Below are 27,290 nucleotides of genomic sequence, written 5' to 3'. Positions count from 1 at the left end.
GACACTTTTTTTCCCAGGTGTTCGTGAACATGTGCCGACACTGCTGACGATGTTAATTTTGGGTTTTTCTTGATCATTCTCAACAGTCCTTGTTTCTCTCTCGAAGTAAGTTTCTGAGGATGCCCAAACCTTTCCCTATTTATCAGCACTTTTGTGTCTTTATATCGTTTGATGACACTTTGCACAGTCGCACGACTTCTCCCAACTATGTCTGCGATTTCAGAATATGATTTCTTGTTGTGGTATAATGATATCATAATTCTCCTCTCTTCGATCGTAGTTTCCTTCCCTTTGCGGCCCATTTGACTTCCTGCAGCACGCCAACACCAAACCAACCACTTCCTTACACAGGTGCAAGTGCAGTAAACACATATCTGGCACTGAATGATGGAAACGGTTGTTTTACGAATTTCTTTTTTGGGTTTATAACCTGGCGTATGAATACTTATGACCATCCAGAAAGCAGTTTATCTAAGGATTACTCACATTTCTCATGACAATTTCAGTTGAATGCACACAATTGCTTTGCGTTTCTATTCTTGCCATTCCAATGGAGCATATGTGCTACAGACTTGACTTGCCTTTACGGTCTTCTTTGTATAATAACATGTTTCATTCAGACAATGCCTTTGTATGAATACTTATGTCCATGACTGTATTTATTTTCGTTAGTGTAGATGTTTCATGCAAGTCAAATCTTAACCTTGTAATTTATCACATCACACTTTTGTTATTTGACATTGTGGTCCAAATTACAGCGGGAATAATAACACTTTACATTGAAAATTAGAGGTCTACGAATACTTTTATACCACCTGTATGTATACGATATCGCTGTTAATCCATATCATGAGACGTGTTATCTAAATTTTTTGAAGTTACCTAATTAAAGACAGAAATAAGTGACAAAGAAAATGGTTCGATGAACAAGGCAAGAAAACGAGACGAAATAACGAACACTTCTTCAGCACATGTAGGAACGAACGTACTTACCAACCAGCAAACTTGTAGAGACGAGAGAATTAATGCACAATAAAATCAAATAATTACTGCAGTTCTATATCCAATTGACACTTCACATGGGAACACATACACACACATAACCACTAAACTCACTAGCAAATAATAAACGAAAACTTGCAGCAGTAAATGCACACGCGTGAGCACCTCCACAACACAACACGAATCTGACAAACTTCAACGTTCAGTTACCGTCACGTGACAACTCTCTCTTGTAGCAGGAGCTAAGACTTGATAAAGGGAGGTTGTAACACAACAGCGTGAGGTTACGGGCAAGACAAAATTTTTAGATCAGATGCGACATCTCCTTTCCATATCAAAATAATAAAATAGCACCAAATACATAAAATACGGTTATTTTTAGTAGAAATCAACATGAACAATTAAAAGTATCTACAGTGACTCAAAAAAGTATTCAACTCACCACAGGCCTCGCATGGAAACATCTACAACAAGCAGAAAAGGAACGAGAATGGATGCACATGTGCACAGAAGTTTAGTGTATACTATTGAGGTGCAAACTACACAGAAAAGAAATAGCTTTAGTAGTTGACAGAAGGAGCACAGAAAAGCAAAAGACAAGATGCATAATTGGAGCTCAAAAAAGTATTCAACTGTAATACTTGCGGCATAAACTATTAGGTGTGAGTGACATCCTTAATACCTCTTGGACCCCTTTCCTCTTGATGATTTCCTGCAACCGTTGTGGGACTAATTTTACAAAGGTATCTCTTTGTTTGTTGGGTAATCTGCCCCCATTCGTCCAACAAAACGCACTTGAGGTAATTTTTGTTGATAATGTTGTGTTTCTGGATTCTTTCTTCGAAAATATGCCAGAAATTCTCCATAGGATTAATGTCTTGCGATTGGGGAGCTATTTGCATCCAGCGTGGAGTTGTACAGTGTCTCTCAAAAGTTTTAGGACAACGACATTTTAAAGTAGGCAACCCAATTTACACAAGCCGTTGGTGGGTTGCGTGCAGAGTTAGGCTCAATTTCAGGGTTGCCACATGCACAATAGATATTTATAAAATACGCGAAAGAAATATAAACAAGTATTATTGTATAAAATTATTAAAAATATCACTATTATATCGCAAATGACAAAATTCTTTCTGAAAGAAAAAAATAGGTTTTCTAGTATTTCATCGCTGATGAGTCTACAGTAAGGAAAAGAGGTGAGAGGAAACGAAAGGTTACAAAAGAGAGGAGAAAGAGAAAGCGAAAGGAGAAGAGGAAAAGTAGAGGAGAGAAGAAAGATAGGATAGACGAGGAGAGGAGATGTAGTGAGGAGAATGGAAAAAAGATTCGAGGAGAGATGAGGAAAAAAGAACAAAGAAGGGAAAAGAGGAGGAAAACGAGAGGAGAGCAGAGGAGGAGACGAGAAGACGGAAGTGGAGAGTAGAGTAAAGGAGAGAAAAAGAGAAGAACGAAAAAAGAGAGAATAGTGCAGTGGAGTCGGAAATCTAAAACAGGAAAGGAGATAAGAGGAGTGGAGAAGAGTGGGATGGAGATAAGATGCGAGAAAAGTAGGGAAGGCGATATGAGATAAAAGCAGAACGGAAAGAGGGGAGAGAAGAAGGAGAAGGAACTGGAGAGAAGAGGTAGTTCCAGAAAATATCGTCTGAGCGTCAAGAATGGATGCATTGGTCAAATTATCGACATGAAACATTCAATAACATTTTGAAATGTATTGGAGAATATATTAGATCGGTGCGAAATGCCTTTTGGCTGAGTTCAGAGCAAATTAAAATCTTCCATGTAAGATCTTTGATTTTACCTGCGATTACACCACTAAAAAAATGAACGTAATTTTTAATATTTATAAGAATTATTCAATTTTTCTCCACTTCTCAGTTCGTTGAAATGGAGATTTTGTAATTCAATATTTCCCCTAACCCCATCGTTAATTCCAAACTGAATCATTCCGTTTCACAAGGCGTGGACAAAGAACACAATGGGATATGTCTAAAACTTACGAAAATGTTCTGCCACCGGAAGGGTTTGAACCTATGACCATCAGATTGACAATCCTGAACGGTAGCCACTACCCTACAAACTTTAGCTCCTTAAATCAGGTAGAAGAACCACTACACCACGCCTTTACCTTCGAATGAAACAACAATTTTTTTTAAGTATACTGTCCCTCCAATATTGTAAATGTCGTTTGGTATACGTGTAGTTGAACTTTTACTTTAATTTTGATTTGCTTTCTTGTAGTATAACCGATATCTTCGAGAAATAATTTTCGAAGTGATTAAAAACGAGAATATTGGTAGTTGTGAAAATGCGAGTTATTTCATCTAACTTATTATTGTGATCAGACATTATTAATGGAAAATATCTAGAGTCTTGAACATTACAGGACGATGTTCTTTTCCTGTGATACTGTAACAGACAAAATACTTGTTTATTGATGCAAGTCATGTGTCCAGAAGAGTCTTATGAAATGTATTTGCTGTTGCGTAAGATAACACGAAATAATTACACCGTGTGCGAACTACCAAATCTGTGCAACGTTATACGTAAACAGGCGGAAAATTTTATTCATAAAATCACTTCACATTTGACAGTGTTAGTCAAGAGAGACTCGTGCGACACTGTGTTAAGGTGCTGGACTAAATCCTTCTAATTTTTCTTCCTCGAAGAACAACAATTTCTAAGGAAGAGCAACAGTGATGATCTTTCTTATTTCTTTTAAATGCTTACACTTGCCTTTATTTGGGTTAAAAATAAATAAGAATATTGCTTGCCTTTCTGTCATTGACGTAGACCAGAGAGAGAGACAGACAGACAGACAGATATTACAAAATAGTTCAAATAGTGCGAGCGCCATTAAAAAGTCATGATAATTCTATGTTGCGTGCTTAAAATTATTCATACAATAAAGAACATGTCTAACTGTGAGTTAACAAAAAAAAAACAATAAAAAAGAGACATTTTCGCATCACGATTGCAGTTCGAAAAAGTCGGGACAGGGATTGAAAGTAACGCACTGTCCTGACTAAATCGGTGAATCGGACGTCTGGTAGCCTTGCATCAATGATTATAAAACTAAAAACACCCAATATTGCAGCTTGAAGACTTTTGCGCAAGAAACAGATTCATTTATACAAATGCAAAATTGAAATTTTTACTCATTTCAAAAATCGACGATGTTATTTTCGTATTTATTTATTTATAGGTTCACATTTAAATATTTTAGGGTTCGAGGGGGCAGCATAGCCCACATGGCCCCTCCCCTGGGTACTGACCTTACGTAGACAGTGGAAGAGAAATTTTGGAGAACCTTTCTATTAAATTTAGTATTTAAATTCACCTTATGCTCAGATAGCTCTGTACTTCTAGAATTACTTTATACACTTGCATTTGAAATTTAACTCTGAATTTCTTTCTTCGTATTAGTATATCTAAGCTTGCGAATATATTTTATTTGTAATTTTATAACGGTTTCATGAACATCTACGAAATAGTTCCTTATAACTTGGAATATGGTGAATAGATATGAAATGTCTTGAAATTAATTTTCGACCACTAGATTTTGGCAAGGGAATTATGTGTGATCCGTTTCCAGTTATTCATTGCTTAAACAAACGTTTTAAAACTATGTGGAATTTTCATTCTGGGATAAGTTTCTTTACTTGCTACATGTATGCGAACTACACTCTGTCCCACTTATCTCTGGAGCAGGTGAACGAAAACAAGTATCTGAGCAGCGATGAACACGTGAGAGGAATGTGATTGCGTGGAGGGAGGAAAGCCACTGCAGTTACCAGCCTTCCCAGCAGCGTGCACTGATTCGCTCTGTCCACTCGATCCCCTCTCCCCTCTCTCCACTTCTCTTCCGCTATGCGCGGCTTTGCTCCAGAGATGCTGGGACAGAGGTTACAGTTAATTGTTTCTCAAAAGGTATCATCTATCTCTGTATGCCACACATTTAATTCTTACTCACATGGAAAAAAATGTCAATTTGTATTCAGGGGTAGTTTCACAGTTACAAACTATTTTGGCCTTGATGAGAAGTTTAGTGTAAGTAGGCATTTTGTTTATAATTTTGAAATTGAGGTCGTCTAAAGTTGAAATCCTCATATTTAGGGCTTGAACTCGTCACCTAAGAGGTTGAAGATCGTCCTCTACTTTGTGCGTGACCTTCTTTATTTTTCTATTCATTATTCATCCTCATCGTCGCGATTAGCCAAAGGTAAAATAAGAAAAGTCTTCCTCCGTGGCCTCCGACTGCAGGACAGCATGGATTCGAGTCCGCCTATGCTCACTCTCTAGGTTCTCGGCCTGTGTATGGGACCGGTAGCAACCCACCATCGTGAAGAAATTAGGGAGCTACGAGTGCGTAGCGTAACCCGGTCTCGGAAATCTCCTATGGGGCATGTTCCTGGGTAAACAAAAAATAATCGATCAGACAATTCGATTATCGAAGGCGATAAAATAACCTCCGGTTGACCAAGTTGCCAATATAAATAAATGGAATACAGATTGTCTTCCAGGTTACATTGTTAAAAAGGAGCGGATACACGTATTACTAGGGACATTGCATTTTCGCGATGCGCGAAATCGCGAAATGTGAAAAAAAAAATGCAATTTTGAACATTCTGGACGTAACTACACCCCCAATGATGAAATATGCATGAGTTATATTCGCGAAGTAATGCAAAATGTGTGCTTTTCCACGAAATGAACGCTTTTTCGCAAAATAACCGTGAAATACCATCAAATTAAGTAGAAAACACGCAAAAACCGGCAATCGAGGTTGTGCGCGGAAACTGTCGATTTGTAACGAAACGTTTGCCTAAAGTTTCCTACCACTTGCAGCTGAAGAACGTTTTATCTTCTATCACATCAGGAAGACGCTGCAAATTGGGCTTTCCCATGCACATAATCTCAGTTCGAAAACTTCGCTCCCTGTCGAGCTGCATTCCTTTCTTCCCCCAAATATCTACTCAACTTTCAGTTTCATTGAACTTGCTAGCTGTAGCAACGATAAGATTAGTCTGTTTTTTTCCACCGCTGGTATATACCGCTGATCTAACATTTTATTTACCGCTCTCAGTTTTTATTTACCATAAATTTGTCTCCCTACGTATTACTATCCCAATAATTATTCAATACGGTGTTTTGTTTGTCAGGAATTATCACTTAAACTATTGCATGTTGAGCTGGTGCCTACCTAGCCGCCTCTGATGAAATCTACCTTTCTTCAGATTCTCTTTGAAATTCGACTCTGGTCACTTGTAACGTGCTGGGTGCAGACACTGTGCATCGAAGGTCAGTGTTTTGCGATAAGAAGCGGCCTCGAATAGCGTGAGTGAGTCACTTTGATCGCGAGCAAGCTAGACTACCAAGCTTGTCTACCTTTGAAAACCAAGTCATTTTTTTCACGGTTTCCGAACGCGATTGCTATTGTATTCTCTCAAAAGAGCAAGCAAGGAAATTCGACCAATGTTCTCCCGTCGTTTAAAACCAAATATTATATATTAAACGAAAAGTTCACGATTGTCAATAAACGGTTTAACCTATCTGAGCATAAGGTGAATTTAAATACTAAATTTAATAGAAAGGTTCTCCAAAATTTCTCTTCCACTGTCTACGTAAGGTCAGTACCCAGGGGAGGGGCCATGTGGGCTATGCTGCCCCCTCGAACCCTAAAATATTTAAATGTGAACCTATAAATAAATAAATACGAAAATAACATCGTCGATTTTTGAAATGAGTAAAAATTTCAATTTTGCATTTGTATAAATGAATCTGTTTCTTGCGCAAAAGTCTTCAAGCTGCAATATTGGGTGTTTTTAGTTTTATAATCATTGATGCAAGGCTACCAGACGTCCGATTCACCGATTTAGTCAGGACAGTGCGTTACTTTCAATCCCTGTCCCGACTTTTTCGAACTGCAATCGTGATGCGAAAATGTCTCTTTTTTATTGTTTTTTTTTTGTTAACTCACAGTTAGACATGTTCTTTATTGTATGAATAATTTTAAGCACGCAACATAGAATTATCATGACTTTTTAATGGCGCTCGCACTATTTGAACTATTTTGTAATATCTGTCTGTCTGTCTGTCTCTCTCTCTGGTCTACGTCAATGACAGAAAGGCAAGCAATATTCTTATTTATTTTTAACCCAAATAAAGGCAAGTGTAAGCATTTAAAAGAAATAAGAAAGATCATCACTGTTGCTCTTCCTTAGAAATTGTTGTTCTTCGAGGAAGAAAAATTAGAAGGATTTAGTCCAGCACCTTAACACAGTGTCGCACGAGTCTCTCTTGACTAACACTGTCAAATGTGAAGTGATTTTATGAATAAAATTTTCCGCCTGTTTACGTATAACGTTGCACAGATTTGGTAGTTCGCACACGGTGTAATTATTTCGTGTTATCTTACGCAACAGCAAATACATTTCATAAGACTCTTCTGGACACATGACTTGCATCAATAAACAAGTATTTTGTCTGTTACAGTATCACAGGAAAAGAACATCGTCCTGTAATGTTCAAGACTCTAGATATTTTCCATTAATAATGTCTGATCACAATAATAAGTTAGATGAAATAACTCGCATTTTCACAACTACCAATATTCTCGTTTTTAATCACTTCGAAAATTATTTCTCGAAGATATCGGTTATACTACAAGAAAGCAAATCAAAATTAAAGTAAAAGTTCAACTACACGTATACCAAACGACATTTACAATATTGGAGGGACAGTATACTTAAAAAAAATTGTTGTTTCATTCGAAGGTAAAGGCGTGGTGTAGTGGTTCTTCTACCTGATTTAAGGAGCTAAAGTTTGTAGGGTAGTGGCTACCGTTCAGGATTGTCAATCTGATGGTCGTAGGTTCAAACCCTTCCGGTGGCAGAAAATTTTCGTAAGTTTTAGACATATCCCATTGTGTTCTTTGTCCACGCCTTGTGAAACGGAATGATTCAGTTTGGAATTAACGATGGGGGGAGGGGAAATATTGAATTACAAAATCTCCATTTCAACGAACTGAGAAGTGGAGAAAAATTGAATAATTCTTATAAATATTAAAAATTACGTTCATTTTTTTAGTGGTGTAATCGCAGGTAAAATCAAAGATCTTACATGGAAGATTTTAATTTGCTCTGAACTCAGCCAAAAGGCATTTCGCACCGATCTAATATATTCTCCAATACATTTCAAAATGTTATTGAATGTTTCATGTCGATAATTTGACCAATGCATCCATTCTTGACGCTCAGACGATATTTTCTGGAACTACCTCTTCTCTCCAGTTCCTTCTCCTTCTTCTCTCCCCTCTTTCCGTTCTGCTTTTATCTCATATCGCCTTCCCTACTTTTCTCGCATCTTATCTCCATCCCACTCTTCTCCACTCCTCTTATCTCCTTTCCTGTTTTAGATTTCCGACTCCACTGCACTATTCTCTCTTTTTTCGTTCTTCTCTTTTTCTCTCCTTTACTCTACTCTCCACTTCCGTCTTCTCGTCTCCTCCTCTGCTCTCCTCTCGTTTTCCTCCTCTTTTCCCTTCTTTGTTCTTTTTTCCTCATCTCTCCTCGAATCTTTTTTCCATTCTCCTCACTACATCTCCTCTCCTCGTCTATCCTATCTTTCTTCTCTCCTCTACTTTTCCTCTTCTCCTTTCGCTTTCTCTTTCTCCTCTCTTTTGTAACCTTTCGTTTCCTCTCACCTCTTTTCCTTACTGTAGACTCATCAGCGATGAAATACTAGAAAACCTATTTTTTTCTTTCAGAAAGAATTTTGTCATTTGCGATATAATAGTGATATTTTTAATAATTTTATACAATAATACTTGTTTATATTTCTTTCGCGTATTTTATAAATATCTATTGTGCATGTGGCAACCCTGAAATTGAGCCTAACTCTGCACGCAACCCACCAACGGCTTGTGTAAATTGGGTTGCCTACTTTAAAATGTTGTTGTCCTAAAACTTTTGAGAGACACTGTACAATAACCAGAGCTTGGTGTTGAGGGCTGAATGTTTCGGATCATTGTCCTGGGTGAAGGTGTAGTCACCAGTAAGCCCCATAATGTTCACTGAGTTGCATAGGTGCACCTTCAAAATGTTGATGTAACCTGTGTGGTCCATTGCACCGTTAATGAAACACAAATCCCCAACACCATTGGCACTCATACAGCCTCACACCATTACCCATCCCTCACCGTATTTTGTTGTAACTGTGAGATTTTCCTCATCTAGTGCACAGTTCCTCTATCGCCACACAATCATGTGCCCATCTGATGCCCATAGGCTCAAATTTCATTACTATTTCATAACATTACAAGAAAGAATAACAAATGGGCATGAGATGGGCACTTGCTTTTTGTGCTCCTTCTGTCAACTACTAAAGCTGTTTCTTTTCTGTGTAGTTTGCACCTCAATAGTATACACTAAACTTCTGTGAACATGTACTTCCATCTTCGTTCCTTTTCTGCTTGTTGTAGATGTTTCCATGTGAAGCCTGTGGTGAGTTGAATACTTTTTTTGAGTCACTGTATACATGATGCACTGTTGAAACGATTTTGTCAACGCTGAATAAAAAGTAATCACTGATTTGATCGAAAAGTCAGAAGTAACATTGAGTTCTTTCACGAACACTTTCTTTCCGCTTCGATTGCTCCACAAGGAAAGATTAAGGATGGTTGCATGAAAAACTTGTAGTTTAAAGGCTTAGAACAGTTCACTTGCTCTGCCTCGTTCCACAAATAAATGTGCTATTCAAGAAGAGGATTAATCTAATTTATTAAATGGCGAGAATACCAAAACAGTTAGTATTTCATAATACGCGATTCACTTATCTTTGACCGTCATTTTTAACAGTGTACATAAATATAAAACAAAAACATTTTTATTGGCTATGTCCAAATAGTACTCTTTATAGTTTTGAACTTTGAGTTTAAAGAATTTAATTGTATGAATAATGAATTTACAAGGGTGTTTATGCATTAGGTGCTTTTAACATGTACATTTTAATTCATTTAAGATAGCTTTTGTACATCTTTGGAATATTGTGTCGATGCATGATATTACATTAAATTTACGACAGTTAACTGAATTAGGTCATTTTACGTCGCTTTTCTTCCTATTTGGGCTAATCGGGACGATGTGGATCAGTGATGAATTGATGATATTGATGAAGGAACAGCCACAAAGAACACCCATGTCCAGTTTGGGATTCAAACCAGGGTTGTTAAAGGTCGAGGAACTCATAAATTCTAATGGGTTCTATTGGGTTCTGTTGCAGGACCGAAACCTTTTTTCTCGCACAATTTAAATTCGGTCCAAGTTGGGTATCGTTACATTGAAAAAAGGTTCCTCGACCGTATTTTAATTGTTCATGAAAAAGGTTCCTGGACCGAATTGAAATTGATCAGCAAAAAGGTTCCTGGACCTAATTGAAATCTTTAAATATGAAAAGGTTATAGACTGTCTAGAACTCATTTACGTTTGCAGATTTTCTCTCCCAGTCCGGAATTGAAATTATTTACAATTCCTGGACCAGGGTTGACCGATTAAAAGTTGCCTTCTAAAAAAAACCGCGAGTACGTTTTACATTGGAATGTCACGCTGCTGTTTTAGAATGCGTAGCACAGGGAATAAATAATAACGCTGTTGTTCTCTCGTGGGCCAGGTTCAAAAACTCCCTTGTTGCAGAGTTCCTGTACATAACGCAATGGACTATATTAGCGTGGCGTCACATTGAGCTCAAACAAACCCGTTACGTGTTGCTCCGGTATCCGATCCAGGAACTGTAGCCATAGGAGCCGCCCAGCAGATACGTATCACGTAGTGTTGCCAGAGGTGTTGCTACAACCAAGTGAAGGAACACGCGCGAGAGAATGGGGGCTATATGAAGAGTGGTAATGTGATTGCAGCGTTTGCGTTTCGCCCATTTCTACATTGCACCTTAGATTCTCGAGGCAGTCAGCACCTGGATTAATCTTTCATGCTCCCAAGTGGATAATTGTTTATCGTCAGGTCCGTAATCGATCCAAGTTGCGTATTGTTTCATTTCAATACGGAACTTGGACCCTATTTAAACTAATTCGGGAAAAAAAGTTCCTGGACCGTATTGAAATTGAACCTGGAATAAAGGTTCCATCACCGATTTAAATTTATCCGGAAAAAAGGTTCCTGGACCGAATTGAAATACCTTACAGATAAAAAGATTCTTTACAGTCCAGAACCCATTTACGCTTGCTGATTTTCTCTCTGGACCGGAATTGAATTTATTTAAAATTCCTGGGCCTTTAACAACCTTTTTTCAAACCGCTGGCCCCCCTGGCGTCGTAGCGCGCTATGCTAACCACTCTACCACGGAGGTCGGCAAATAAACGAAACTGAAAGAGAATGATGCACCATGACATATCATGGCCGACTAATCTGCGTTTTTAGTTGTTTTTTTTAATTGGGTTTCTGATAAAGCTGATAAGGTTACCTACCCCCTGTGCATAGCTACATGCCGTGAAGATATATGGAGGAAGGTGCAGGTGAGGCCACACACATCCATTTGTGGTGATATGATGACGTGATCAGCACCGCGGTCCAGCCGCCTTTGCCTTCCAGGGTTGCCCCCAATTAAATTTATTGAGTGTCAAATATAATATTAAAGTTAATAGATTTTTTCTGCTTTCCGTTACTTTACTTGCGTAATCGTGTACGTGGTTCGGTTAAAATTCTTAGTTAATATTATCTCATAAAGTAACACGTTAATATACATGTATATGTAAAGTTGCTTGTTACATATTATGTAAAATAGATTGTTACATTTTTATGTAAAGTAACTCGTTACAATTTGTGTAAAGTAACGGTAACTAGTTACTTTTGAGGGAATTTGATTTGTTTTGTTTTACTTCGCTTTTCTGCCACTTCTGGCTAATCACGAAAATGGGTATGATAAACGTCAATCTTGCACTGTTTTTAGATATCACATTGTATTTTCAGTTTAATTACTTTCTTACTTCAGGTGTTCTGCGTGCATATGTTTGTGTGTGTGTGTGTGTGTTCCTTCAACAACCACAAAAATCAGGCAACTCCAATAATTAATTTCCCTTTTCAGATGGATCTCCTCTGCAACAACAGTCAACGCATTTTATTCACCGATCCTCAATTCCATCAGTAAGTATACAATTTCAACTTTTTAATTTTCTTTCGAAGCTGTGCATAGATTTCTATAACGAAAAATATCTTATTTGTGCCTGAATCAAAGCATTTACATACCCTTCTGCAAATATGCGATTCTCTGAACCAGTGACTTGTTCAGAGCATCGCATATTTCCAGCAGGGTATGTAAATGCTTTCATTCACTGACTTTGAATTTTTCAATTCACAAAATCCAAGGGCGTGTCAGGAAAAATGATGAGGGTTCAATCCCGTCAAATACCTTCTCATAATAATGCTAATAGCATGAAGAATTAAGTAATTGAAACTATTTTTAACGAATACGTATAATGAAATCTGTAATTAAATCGTATCCGTTTTAAGTCCACTTTATGCACAGATAGACTAATCTTGAATGGCCCTACAGTTTAAATTTGGTATCCGAACCACTATGTGCTTCCACCAGTACACCACTGGGGATCCATTACTCTCTGGTTTGTTCCAGACTTTCGTACGATTCTGAAAATTATGCCTGAACCAAATGTATTTCACATTGACCTCTTCAGACATACCGGACGGATGTCTACTTCATTGTTTATGATAAGTCATGTATTTTGTGCAAGCTCTGTCACCGAAATAATATATAACTAGTGAGTTTGGAGGAAGGGGGTAATCTTGTAGTGTATAGGCTCGACTTTAGGGGGAGTCCTGCCCTCCAAAATTCCTCAAGAACTGTATACATTATACATAAAAAATATTGTTGTCAATCTTGCCACCTCCCCACAACAATATTTATGTGAAGTTAGCGCCTCTGTTGTAGTGCTAGTAATCATACAACGATAGCAAGCACAAGAAAAGTAGAACATGACAATAATTTAATAATTTACATTTAAGAACATTAATTCGTTAACAAATTCTGTTGTTCACGAAGATATCGATTCTTAATTTCTGTCAGGTTTTTGTTTATCATCAACAATCTCTAGCAAGAAAGTCCTATTGTTACCTAAGGAATTGTTACCTTAGTCACTCCAAAATTGCCTTTTTTGGGCAGCGTCGTTTTATCCGATTTTTAGGGAGTATTTTGGGGGAAACAGTTGTAGCTTCTGTATGCATGCATTTGCTTGATGTGCTAAATTGAGCATTAATCAAGGAATTTGAATTGAATCAAGATAGATCGAAATTTCGTCTGACAATTGCCTTGGTAAATTCTTCAGTGAAAAATCCTTAGGCCATCATGTCGACTAAAGTGAACCCACCTGCCGCCACAAAAATTGAAGAGTTGGAGTCACTAACGGGCGAGTTACAACATGTTCGGCGCCAGCAGAAAGTCTTGGAAAGCGAATGCTCGATATTCAAGAGCGAGTCTAGATGTCTCCTGGATAAGCAGCTTAAAGAAGAACGTTTTCTGGAGAGAAAGCATGAAGAACTGAAGCCTGTTGTAAAAGCGCTTCGTGCTAAATCAACCGCGAACAGAAACAAGCTGGAAGACATGGAAATACAATCTCTTCTCCAGAAGTATGAGAAGTACAAACCGATGATCCAAAATCAAAATATTCAGTTGAGAGAAATGGACTTTCTTATTGACAAACATAGCAAGGAGTTACTTGAGTGGAAGAACAGTTCGAAGAACCAGAATGATCTTCTCAAGCTTCAGCGAGGAAACAAGAAACTGGAAGATCGCCTGTACTGGGAGACGGTGAGGTTCAACAATATGGTAGCTCAAAACAAGTCTTTGCGTTCAGAAACCGTAGCGCTATTAAAGGAGAGAGAATGGTTTACCAAAACCCAAGAACAACTCTACAGAAACATCGCTGAGGCAAAGAGCGACATGGATGATATGCTTGTCCAAGTCGCTGAGAGGTTTAATCAAAGTAGGGCTGCTAGTAGTAAACTAGCAACCATTCAGAAGAGCCAGGAACTACATTTCAGTTTCCAAGGCGACATACTGCAGTCTCTAGTTCGTGATCTCGGTAGCAAGGAGGCGCTGCATAGCTTTCTAATGTCCTTAAACTACAAGCGTGAGGCTTCTGATGCTCATCTAAAGCTCCTCAGGAAATTACAAACGCAAAAGGACGATACTGCTAGGAAGATTATGAAAAACAGTATAATCTTGGATAAAATTAGAACCGTGGAGCACGAGAACGATTTCGACCAGGTGCTTGAAGCGTCTATTAAGTGCGAGGAAGAAAACTACACCAAGTTTCATCTTGCTAATGTCCTTGTGGTAGAGGCACAAGCCCTTAAAGATAATGTTACAGAGGTGCGTCAAGATATGGACAGCAACAGATTGACAGTGAGCTACAGGCAAGAAAGGCGCAATCAGGAGTTGAAGAACTTACAGGCAGAGCTCGTGGCAGCCAAACTGGACGTCCAAGTAGCTGAACAGAAGGCAAACGAGGCTGAGGAAGAAGTTGCTGCCCTGCTCAAGAGCGTGGAAGACCTACTCGTGACACTCTACTGCGACAACTCTGCAGTGTTGCCCCTGCTTGGTGATAACAGCGCGGTGAACGGCAACAATTACGCGCAGTACCTGGAAATACTTGAGAAGCAGCTGGATCGAATGGTGAACAGGGTTCTGTTCTTGCAGCAATCAGACACCGATCTTTCCGCCTCTGCTGAAGCAACAGAGGGTAACCGGGCTGAAAAAGTGATCTCTGTCGATGCAATAGATGAGAAGGAAATGAAGTATCAATTAATAAAGGCGAACGAAAATGTGATTTTACCGCGTTCAAGACCTGAAACGCTGGGAACAGTTCTTGAGCAGATGGAGAAATTGAGTCAAGAAGCAGATACCATATTTCAACTATAGTGCATTTGGCTTGAAGTTCCACATTAAATGACAGGAGTTTTTATTGTAACGGAAAGCAGCACGGAAGCACGTTTATAGAACCATGGTATTCATCAATGAATTTGTGAATTTAATGTTTTCTAAAATAACTGTATGATGTATTGTTTTTATGTCGATTTACACTATATTGTAGACGAGTTTATGTATTATTGTATTGTTATACATTGGATTTATATGAAGAATATAGCAATCTGAGATAAAGTTCGTAATGGATTATTAGACCTACAGTCAAGCAAGTGGGAAATTTCCCGAAATGTAACTTCTCGTATTGTATGATGGTATATTTTATGTTCGCCTGTAAGTTAAGAGTGTTTTGTATTTAAGACTAGCACGTAATTAGTACTATACTTATGAGATTATTTTATTTCTGCACACAAAAATATTTTCAATTTTCTAGCTTTCCCAGCCGGCATTCTTCAACCACCATTCTATGGACTAGGTTTAGAGTAAGTATTGAGCATAATGTACTTAAAGTAGTGTAGATAATTTTTCAGAAATTAATATGATTAAATATATTTCTAAATGAATTGCGTTATTTATGGAGTGTGAATCGTTAATAAATTCAAGTAATTTTCCTCTTTCAATAAAAACTCAAAATTCTATCAAGGAGGAAACAAATTACCTTTTAGAATCATTTTTGTGCTACATTGTGTTATAAAATCTGCAGGCAGGGCATATCTCGGCAGGGCGCCAAACTCAAAGTGCCGTTTGATTAGCGCCAAAACTTCATTACTGATTACATAAGCGCAGTAGCGCCTACTGTCTATTCGCACATTCGCACGTGCATACCCAAATAAATCTGTAATCAAATCATTATTGTTATACTTATTTATTGAACTCTATCTCCTTCGAAACATCAAGTGCCCGACCCTGTGGCCGAGTGGTTAGCACATCGCGCTGCGACGCCAAGGGTCTCGGGTTCGAATCCCGGTCGGGCTTGGTTGTTTGTGAATGTCCATTCATCAATTTCATCACTCATCCCCATCTTCGCAAATTAGCCAATAGGCACAAAACGCGAAGTAAAATAAACTAAATCAATCAATCAATCAATCGAAACATCAAGTGTTCCCACGGCGCTCCACCAAGAGAGATGGTGGAGAAGCCTGCGATCAGTGATATCAACCGGCGTAGACCAGCCAGTGATCGGAGCTGGAACACAGTGGTAGTTTCGCTCCCTATGACGCTGTTGCAGCAGTCGCGAAGAGGACGCTGATTGGGTGTTTTGGCTTGAGCGCCGTGTGAGGGGAGGTTGCATCATTTAGGAAGGCCGGGAACGCAGAGATCTGTGTGCGAGCAAATGTAGTGTTGCAAACCCATTCCGTTGGAGATCCTGTGACACAATCGATGCAACCCATACATCATCGCAAATTGAGGGATTTTTTTATGAAGAATTGAAATTAAACCCCAAACAAGCTGCAGACAACTTCTGCACCAGCATACGTAAAGATTCATCCCTTAAAAACACATTGGGTGTAGGAGAAAAGTTAATGAAAATAGTCGTGGACAATTTGCCGAGTAGTATTTATGCATCCCACTGTTCGAGTATGCATATTATGTTCAATGTCAATAAGTATTACTACTTAATGTAAAAGTTAATTATTATCATTTTTGCAGGTCTCTTAACTACGGTGCCATTGGGGCCATAATGGGACACGAACTGACACATGGATTTGACGATCAAGGCTAGTTATAAAATAATGTTTTTTAATATGATTACAAGAAGGTAAAATTTCTACAGGTGAGTCTGTGAGGGACATTGAATTCCAGCCAGTAGATGACGCTAAAACATGGAGCCTCTTCACTTTTCAAATAACAAATATATTTATAAACTAACGATTTGATATTTTTAATTACCCACATATGTCTTAACCTACATTGGCTTATCTTTGGAAAGCACAAATTAGTAGAAATAGTTCTCTAGAACTGTGTGAATTCATGAAGGCTTACAACTACGTCACATGAAAATTCTCAAACACTCATCTGTATGTATTCGATCTTGGCAAATTAGAGCTTATGGTAAAGATAGAACCCAATGTTGAACAATTTCAAAGATGGAATTCTATATATTTGAAATACGGGTCATAAGAGGGGAAAAAATAGCATACGAACCTGCAAAGATTTTATGACTCTTTACTCGCTTATGTCTATTTTACTGGAAATCTTCTAGCATATTAGGTCATCATACAAACCTCTCAGATTAACATTAGCTAACACAGAGTTTGTATTTCTTGTCAACTAAATTCTACAATTACTTCTTCACATGATAAAAGGTTCTGTAAATTTTAGAATATTTTATATCCAATTCATGTAAAAAGGCATAACATTTATGCCGAAAATCTTGTTATAAAGTAAAAATGGTAACTTAAATGATCAAGTAGGCCTATTTGAATCAAGAATTCCAAATTTGTGGTCTAGAAATGCAAACAAAATGTTATTGTTACAACAATTGGAAGAGTAGGCAATTAATTAATCCGAAGTGGTAGTAGTATTTTGTAACACTTATATGTGTATTTTAATGATTAATGTGTTCCTCATATCAAATTTTTACATTATTGGCAATAGTACTGTTCAGAGGTTCTCAGTACTTTAAACCAACCCAGACTCAAGAATTTATTCAGCACAGTACTGTCGTTTTCCCTGCTTGGTGAAATGTAATAATGTGAATGAATTAGATGAATGTGGTTTAAATGAAGGCAGATATGTAATAATAATAATGATAATGATGATACCGTTACTAAACTGTATGTTGATACATTCTAGGACGTCGGTACGACAAAGATGGCAACCTGAACCAATGGTGGAGCAATGCCACACTAGAAGAATATCTCAAGAGGGTCCAATGCATTATAGACCAATACAGCGGCTTCAACGTCACGGAAATTGGAGATAATTTTACGGTGAGAGAAATTGATATTTAGGGTCCTTGCAATATCATCTGCTGCACTTGGATATAACGAAATTAAATCACTAGAAATGTGTTCAGCAAATTTATATATATATATATATATATATATATATATATATATATATATATATATATATATATATATACATACATACATACATACATACAACGAGGTGTGGCTGAGAAGTTTCTATTAAATTTTTCCTGCACCGGAGAATTAAAATTTTACACATTGTGTTTCTTTCCTGTGTTAGGGAGATTTCATACAGAAGTTCTCGGCCCGACCAAGGAGATCGTTGGAACTTCCCTTCTATTCCACATGTTCACCAAGATGTTCAACAGTACATCGTTTGAATGTATTTACTTGTGAAACAAGTCTTAGCGATACATTTCACTGCATGAACCCACTATCTTCTACATTCCAGGTGAACGGAATCAACACCCAGGGCGAGAACATAGCAGACAATGGCGGTCTGCGAGAAGCTCTGGGGGCCTACAAGAAGTTCCGGGATCGAAAACCGATCGAACCTCTGCTTCCTGGTTTGGCTGAATTCACACAGGATCAGCTCTTCTTTCTGGGATTTGCACACGTAAATATATTTTCATGCAATAATGAAGATGATTTATCTTTTAGATACAACTGCCAGATTCTGTATACGAAAATTCGGGACCATCAGACAAAAAAGGAGGGATCCAATTTTGTCCCTATCAAGACCTGGGAGGACAGGGGAGATACCCTCCCAAAAAAAAATCCGGGAAGAGAGTTTTTCTAATAACAACAAGGGTAGAAAATTAGCTTTGACTTGAAATATTTGACGATCAAGACTAGTTATAAAAATAATGTATTTTAATATGATTACAACAAGGTAGAATTTCTACAGGTGGGCCTGTCAGGGACATTGAATACTATCCTTTACTAAGGATAGTATTGAAAACACACACAAATTAACTAAGGATAATTTCTGTTCCTTTATTTGATTGTTTCATGCTCTCCCCCCCTCTCTCTCTGTCTTTCAAGAGAATATTAACGGATCTACACCAATAACAATCTATGCATGGAGTCCGCAAAGGGGGAGGGGGGGCGTTTCTCCTCTGAAAAATGAATGTCAACCTAAAAGTACATTTTTTCCACATATAATTTCACTTCAGTCATAGATATTTATGTTAATTATTATGAGAGAATTGCAGGAACATGCATAATAGGCTTTTGCAATTGGTCAGCTGCCGCCATATAGCGATTAACTAAATTTCATCAGATTACATTGCAGAGAGTATCACATTTTGTGTTTATATGGTAAAATATTGAAAGAAAAAAAATAATATTGCTCACTTGGACAATAGTTTTTATTTCATGCTATATACTGTATATTAATACCTTCAAGTATTTTCAATTTAGCTGAAACATGAAACTGTAAATGGGTGTATTGCTTAAAAAAGCAACTGACATCAGGACATGCCAGTTCGTGCGATCATTTGTCTGGCGTATTTTCTGTCTGCATAGTGCAACACTAGCTCAAAATTTTCGTATTCGTTACAAGGATAAATTCACCTTCTACCGTCGTTACGTCATAACGAATTAAACAATCCAGCTACCCAACCCCTATATTTATAATAACCTTGATTATGATATTCTTAGGCGAAATAGATGTACTGATTTTTAATATAAAACTTGCCTGTAACAAGAGTAACATCTACATATGTTTCATTCCAGAAGCTTATTTGGCACAAAATATAGATTGAGTAATCACAAAATGAATTACATAGCACATTCTACAGTATAACAAACCAAAGAGATTACAAGAAAATAACAAATAAATAACAACATGAAAAAATCAAATTTTCTTCTGTAACAAGGCATGCCAGTAACAGATTCCTAATGGTGGCATCCTAAAACAAAGCTCATATCAAATTAATATTTCGTTATTTTACAGATGTGGTGTGGAAGCTTCACGAAGGGATACCTCAAGACTCGAGTGGTGAATGCAGCTCACAGCCCGAACAAATTCAGGGTCATCGGAACGTTGTCGAACTCACCGGAGTTCTCGAGAGCGTGGAAATGTCCACCAGGAAGTCCCATGAACCCGGACAACAAGTGCGTCCTCTGGTAGACCTAACACAAAGCGTGTGAGCAAAATGTCCATGTTTGGAGGGATGAAGTCGAGAGCACAACAGTGACGCGACGAGTTGAAAAGGTCTCAGTTGAGTCAGTTGACGAAGACGATGTTTCTAAGAGAATTCTAGTCGCCAGGTGTTTAGCTTCTTTGTTGAACGGAACTATTGTGAAAGTTTCACTGTGTTAGTGGCGCATGCGTATTCGTCACAGTGATGTTTACCTCAACTTGTTCAGTTATGGATCTCAAACTCGACACACAAGTTGTGTGGTTTACTTTCAGATATCTACAGGTTTGATCCGGACATTGACCGGTATATGAGATGTTAAGAACAGGGTGCGCAATTCTAGTGAGGTAATACATAGTACTCATTTTCAACGATTAATTGAAATATCGCCATCTTCCCTCGACAAGAAGATAGTTAAAGAGGATTATGAAGATTCGTCCAGTACTGGTAAGAAAGTTATTTCGTGATTTTGACCAGACCCGTAGCCAGGAATTTATTTCGGGAGGGCTCATCTCTTATCAGCACAGGCGTTGCCAGAATATTTGTAGAGGGGAGGGGGGCAGGCCACTTATAAAACTTTATTAATAGAAAAACTAATGACAATAATAATTATAACTCGGTCAAAATTGTCATCTTACAATTATAACTATTATAAGTTATTAAAATAATCAAACTTTATTGTTATTATTATTTAATAAATGGGGAGACCTTGCTACTCGATCCACCGTGTGAGTGAAAATCCACCACAACTTGATTGAATTGTTGTTTTAATTTTACTTTATACACAGGAAGGCTAATCGGGACTGGACCTACAATTTAAAGTGGGATCCGAACCACTGTGCCATGTGCCTCCACCGGGTACCGAACCCGGGAACCCTTGATTACAAGGCGACGACGTTACCACTGCGCCATCGGGTAGCCCCTATCCACCACAACTGTTGTCCATTATTTTATTACATTTTGTACAGTTAGTGTACTGAAGTTCATAGTTATTGCATTTTGTTATTAACTTTTACACATTCCGTTCAAAACAAGGCTTTCAACATTAGGGATACATTTTATTCATAAAGTTTATGTTGTGTGACCTCTCACTAAGAAAAATATACATTTTGGAAGCTGTGGATTCATTTATTCGTTGGATTAAATGGTAGAATATGAAAATATAACCTCGTTCCTTTGTTATACAATAAACGTTTTTCGATCTAACGTTTAATCGTGCTAAGGAAGTAAAATTAATTACCCCTATACATTATTTTGTAGGATTTCGGAAGGGAGGCATCAGCACCCTGGCTACGTGCCTGGTTTTGACCTTCAAGAAAGATAACGTGACCTTCATTTCAGTTACGTCAGTGTTAGCTCTGCTAGATATCTTCACTATTTGTCGCGAGGGAAGCTTCAACAGGTCTTGGCCTAGTCTTGAATTACGAAACCAAAAATCCCTGAGCCACAACTCGCAATCACTTTTAAAGTTGTTAGATAACATTCAGTGCCTTAATAAGCCCCTTTTGATATAAATGTTTGACTTTATCACTTTTCTGGTACCAAGATCAACGCATTTTCATGCTTTGGAGGCAAGTCTATTGTATTCACTACGCTGCTTCACGATGAATTCGTACCCTCGTTTATGCACCATGGAATATAAAGAATATTTCTGTGTATTTTTTAAAATTTTAACAAATAAAATATTATTAAAATTGGTGTGATTGTTTTGAAAAACCTTGTCTTCTTATGCTGGAAAAAATATTTATGGAAGTTTATCATCATTTGACGAAAATAACCTAGCTAATTATAGGAGTATATACAAATATTGGTGAGGTTTCTCTTTACCTTATTGACATGCTATTGAAACATTGGCCTGGTAACATTTTATTTGTCCAACAGACCATTTATTTACACAGTTCTTATTGCTATTGCAAGGGTTCATGCACGAGACCAAGTTAAACTCACTGCACTCAATGTTCCACTCCTGACCACCTCGATGTATGGGAAAGCGCTAACTAACTGACCGATTCGCAACTCGGCACGGCCCCTCGATGAACCTCTTCTTTCGTTTTCCTTCCGGAATTCCCGTACTTTTCCATCCGGAACCAACAGCCGCCGCCTCGGAAGTAAGAAATGCCTTACTTGGCAAAGTTTCATGGCGGCTATGAACGTTGTGAGGATAACTTTGGTTCTCTCGGCCAAGCCATGCCCTTATAATATATTGGAAATGTATAGCGACCTGGAAGTAAGTCTGTGTACGCTCCGCTGACTACTAAAAGAGAATACACAACCAGCCCTCCTTTCCTGTCATATCCGCCCTATTCGAAGATCCTGGGGACGCCACTGTTATCCACTTTGTATGAGGACACGCGCAGATAATAGGCCTACTCGAAGAGACCAACTCAATTGAAATGAAAAATTTGAAAAATATTTTGCACGAGTTGGACAGAAAATAGCCTTAGGATTTATATTTCTTATTTTATGTCTCCTGCAACTCTAGGATACTGCTGAGAAAATACCCGCCAAGAACGACCAGGACTCGAACCTGGAAACGTCTGTGGTGAGACCGTAAGTCAACATACCCAGCCACTGGACATGAGAGATACGATGAATGCTAATGAAAATAAATGTTTATTATCCACATTTGATTATTTTATACGCTGTACAACTTTTGGTAATAATAATGTGAAAATACAGCCAACTATTTAATAATATAGGTCTAGATTTTAAAATCATGTTGTCCTAGACCTGTGCAGATGCCCAGGAGTTGAACGAAACTCAATTTGGGACATACTCAATTTTTGGAACCAAGAAGTTGCATGTTCTTGCTAAAGTTAAGGGTTGATACGGAAAAATCACTAGTGATACTATGTTAACGGTTATCAAAAATTAAAATTATACTTTTAATTCACCGTTAATCATTGGAATTTATTCAGAAATTGTTCAATACTGTTTTAGTTTTCCATCAAAAGTTGACTATTCTAACCGCAAAAGTAAATGACATTATATGTTATTTGTCACTTGTTCCAAACGTGTAGAATTTAATCATATTCTACTATTCTATCATAAGAATAAGTACAACTTTTATCATACTTATTATGGAATGTGTGTGATGATGATCTCTTCATCAGTCAAGAACTTGATTTGATTTTTTTGCACAATTTTTTGTGCTCTTCTTAGTACTTCCTCCCTTGTGTTTGGCAAAACAAACATATCATCATCCTTAAAGTCCAGAAACGGCATAAATGACGGCTTCCTGTAAACAGTTGATCTTTTTGGAGATTTGGATTTACTCCTCACAACATTTGGCTTTATTCTTAGCTGTTCTCCCTCTGGTTTTACAAAGAGAGCTTTATTAATAAGTCCAATCAACATCTTTTCCATTATTTCTAAATACAGTTTATAGTTGTATTCATTTACACGTTTCGATTCCCCAAGCATTGTCGTGAAAAATGAACGCTTGCACTGTAGAATGTTGAATAGTTCGTCTAAACCCTTAAGCAACTTAGGCAATATCTGTTCCGTTTTGTCTAACCTCATTTTCACGCCACGTGTACGTATTTGTGCATTTATCAGCTCCCAGTTCTCTTTCTCAAGCTTCTTCTCGCATGCCCGTCTCTTGGTAATCTGGTCTGATCTTGTTGTTTCTATGTCGTCGTGGAGTTCTTTCAGTTTCTTACTCAACATGTCGATCTCGCCGTTCAACACATTTGAGTATATAAAGACACCGAAAGTTTTCCTTTCTCTCCAGTCAAATATTTGTAAGATTTCCTGCAAGTCGTCTTGGTTCTTCATCAACCTCACTGCTTTCAGAATAGCTGAACAGTCTCTCATACGCCTTTCCATTTCACGTTTAACCTCTGCTTCCTTCTCTTCTAATTTCACAGCTAATGTTGTCAACCCACGCTGTTTGGATCTTTGCTCGAGGAACGTGGCTAGATCCTTATGGCTCTTCAATAAACGAGAATTTGCAATTATAATTTCCATTCCGTTTCTGTAAGAGTGCTTGTTTCGTTCTTCCAAGATCTTCATCTTGCTGTAACTTTCTTCACTCTCACTAAACTTTACCTTTATATCCTCCACCATCTTGTCCAAGGTAGTTCTTGCTGCGGACATACGGGCTGCAAGACATTTCTGGATCTTCTCAAACATTTCTCGTTCGTTGAGAAGTCCGTTGATTTCCTCTCGTAGACCTGCGTTCTCAGCCGATGCCCTGTTGAACCTCTTTATGGCAATATCAAGGCGGTTAGTTAGAATAGCGTTTGACCTCAACAGTCTCAGGAGTTCCAGATTTGGATTGCTTTCAATTTGCTTCAGCTCAAGTTCGTATCTCTTTCTTTCCTGTTGTCTTATCCGTGTTTCAACCCCTTCCATGTTAATCGTTTCATTCCGAATCAGACACTTATACATGTCTTGTTTCTTCAGAAGTGTTTTGATGGTCATGTCCTCTCTCTTATTTCTCCTTTCCACTGTTTCACATTTCATAGTCTTGACAATGCACGCTAACTCCTCTTCCTTCTTCTCAAGGAAATCCAACTCACCCTTCTGCTTATCCAGAAGAGCTCTAGCCTCGTTTTTGTAACACAAACAATCATTCTCTAGAGCACTTTGCTGTCGTTTCAAATTCTTGAATTCACATTGCAACACTTCTAGCAGTTCTAGCTTTGATAATGGTGGAGGCTGCACACGACGTGCCATTTTCTCGTACTTGATTCACTAATCTCCAATCCAAAATTCTTCAGAGTAAATAATATTTTGCGTCTTCACTTTCCTCTAAGTGAAATAAATGTCACAAAATGAAGGGCTCCTCTGTAGAGAATAATGTCTGTTGACTATTTTACAATAGCACGCAATATAACTGATTTTCATATGCACTACAGAATAAATTACCACGCAAAATACACCAAATTATATTTACCATCTTCAATAAACTTCACCATTATTAGTAACTCAACTCCAAAGTAACGAGATATATTTAATCAGGATTACAATTAGCCAGTAGAAGTGTGAACATTGGCTAGACACAAATACATCACTGTGTGCCACAATCATTAACACCTTAGTATCAACGGAACTCTCCGGGGCTTTGATGATGTGTTTAGGAATTTTCTTGTGACGTATGTTTGAGAGCTCATAAATTTTAATTGTTTGTGTCGTGTATGTACGCAGAGGTAAATCTACCGTAGGTACTTCAAAATACACGAGGATACTAATAAACAACGATTTAATACTAAACTTACAAAATCATTTCTAAGATGAATGAACATACAAATTTTATAATAAACAACTTTACAAACAATTGAATGTAGATTCAGATATTATGCACACTTAACACTTTGGGAATTTTCTTGTGACATATGTTTGAGACCTCACAAATTTTAATTGTTTGTTTGAGTTGGTGTTTTAAGTCCATTTTATGCCCAGTAAGGCTAATCGGGACTGGACCCACAGTTTAAAGTGGGATCCGAACCACTATGTGCCTCCATCGGGTATCGAAACCGGGCCCCTTGATTACAAGGCCATGACTACGTCGTCGGGGAGGTCCACAAATTTTAATGAAATGCCGTTCTGGAGTGCTTTTTCTTATAATTGAACTGTATATGATAATTCAAGTAAGTTAACGCATATGTAAGATATCAATTACATCAAAGTATTAAAATTACAACCATACTATACCTCAGTAACTAAAACCCTCTACATCAAACCGTGTTCGTTAGGGAGCAGAAGCGACAGGCGACAAGCTACAAGAGGTTTTAGATCACCAAAGAAAGAAAATAAAGGGGGGAGACCCCGAAGAGAGCCCGTCTCCACCCGTCTAATTTCAGGGGTAGGCGCTTATGTCCTGGTGCCTTTAATAATAATCCAGGACGTCAGTTACTTTGAATGACGGTTTCCCCGTTTATTTTGTTTGTGTAAACTTTATTGTTTCAAAATAATTTAATTGCAATAGTAATACAATAGGCTAATAGTGGAACATGATTTTTGACCAAGCTTGTTCTGGTTTCCAGGACAGGTTTGGTTTATATAGTAATTTGTATCTTTTTAGTATTGTTATTACTTTTATTATTTTATTATTAGAGGAGAAGGTTTAAATATGGGTTTTGGTTATCAGCGCTCCCGGGTGCTGCAGCCTGGCAGAGGCTATTGGAACTGGTTCTCTGTTAAGGACAAAGGTTGCGGCGCCAATTCGCAAGAGAAAGTGGTGGTTAGTTTCGGCCTTGGACGCTGTTATGGAATTGCGACCTCCGAAAACGTTTTACAGGTATGTTTTAACTCGGCGTTTTCTGAATTCTCATTTTCTTTGTATAGGTTATAATATTAGCGGTATATAAAACAAATGTGGGCATTTATAATGACATGATTTGTTTGAGAAATATGTACCACAGAGAGCGAAAAAAAATTGAAGAAGAAAAATAGCGTGATGGTCTAAATATGGGCTATGACATGAGGTCTAATGCTGAGATCACATTTTCAACAAATATTTGGATGTTTTCTTAATTTCGATTTTTCCCATTCCGCGTGATTTTCAAAACAACAGATTATTCATAAATATTAATTTTATAATGTTTTAGCGATATATGACTGTTTTTTTTTTAAATTTTAATTGCTTTTTGTTTTATTGCCACTAGTAGCGCATATTTAGACCACAATTTTGAAATACATTATTTTACCATTTTTTGGGAAATTGCTTTTTTTTAAAAAAAAAACAATGGAGACCTTCTATACTTTAGCATGCTATTATATTTAAGTATATATTTCATAGATATGCATTTCAAAGGCAGGTGCTTGACATATTATTTTCTCCCTCCGAAAATGACAACATAAAAAGGGGGGGGGGCATATTTAGACCTTTTCCTCTATTATTATAAGTTGGGTGGTGCAAGAGCAATTCGGAAAAGAAAAGATAAATTGGTTGGTGAAGTAGGTCACGATGAAATTAATTTGAATTTTGAGTTTATAGATTTAAAGCTGAATCTGTTTAATTGGATTTGATTATGATGCGACTATTTGTCTACAAATTTCGTGATAAGACGTGTAATTAGGATACTTTGTCTTTATTGTTACCGTTATGTTGTGGAATCAGAGGTTCGAGATAGAATGTTTGATGTAGTGTGAGAGAAGGAATAAATGAAAAACAAATGAAAAAGAATATATGAGGTGATATATTAAAAACTGCATATCCCGGAACCTCTATAAGAAGGAAACCTGTAAATACGGAAAAAAGACCCCAGAAAATGACCTGCTTAAGGCGGAAACCTCTTTAACGCGGAAACGGAACACCATTTAAAGACCAACGAGA

At 37.6% G+C, this 27,290-nt stretch overlaps 3 protein-coding genes across 6 annotated transcripts in view; 2 read left to right on the top strand and 1 right to left on the bottom strand.

Moving 5' to 3' along the window:
- Positions 1-21,695, top strand: part of LOC145979030 (endothelin-converting enzyme homolog) — a 124,757-nt gene extending 103,062 nt beyond the window's left edge. For all 4 annotated transcript variants that reach the window (XM_083112104.1, XM_083112107.1, XM_083112106.1 and 1 more), the window contains exons 15-20: positions 12,097-12,155; positions 15,383-15,431; positions 16,600-16,667; positions 17,746-17,882; positions 18,316-18,480; positions 19,822-21,695. In XM_083112104.1, coding sequence (XP_082968230.1) covers positions 12,097-12,155; positions 15,383-15,431; positions 16,600-16,667; positions 17,746-17,882; positions 18,316-18,480; positions 19,822-19,998 — 655 coding nt within the window. In that variant the 3' untranslated portion in view covers positions 19,999-21,695. The remainder of the gene's footprint in view (positions 1-12,096; positions 12,156-15,382; positions 15,432-16,599; positions 16,668-17,745; positions 17,883-18,315; positions 18,481-19,821) is intronic.
- LOC145979032 (coiled-coil domain-containing protein 63-like) lies at positions 13,172-15,186 on the top strand. The gene has a single exon (XM_083112108.1). The coding sequence runs from the start codon at positions 13,372-13,374 to the stop codon at positions 14,944-14,946; it is 1,575 nt and encodes a 524-aa protein (XP_082968234.1). The 5' UTR covers positions 13,172-13,371; the 3' UTR covers positions 14,947-15,186.
- Positions 21,696-22,661: 966 nt separating the features above from the next.
- Positions 22,662-24,925, bottom strand: LOC145978569 (coiled-coil domain-containing protein 63-like). The gene has a single exon (XM_083111272.1). The coding sequence runs from the start codon at positions 24,686-24,688 to the stop codon at positions 23,087-23,089; it is 1,602 nt and encodes a 533-aa protein (XP_082967398.1). The 5' UTR covers positions 24,689-24,925; the 3' UTR covers positions 22,662-23,086.
- Positions 24,926-27,290: the final 2,365 nt, after the last annotated feature.

The sequence above is a fragment of the Lepisma saccharinum genome, chromosome 25 (assembly GCF_977018435.1).
Source record: "Lepisma saccharinum chromosome 25, izLepSacc3.1, whole genome shotgun sequence".
Lineage (NCBI taxonomy): Eukaryota > Metazoa > Arthropoda > Insecta > Zygentoma > Lepismatidae > Lepisma > Lepisma saccharinum.
This window is presented reverse-complemented; position numbering and strand designations above follow the sequence as displayed.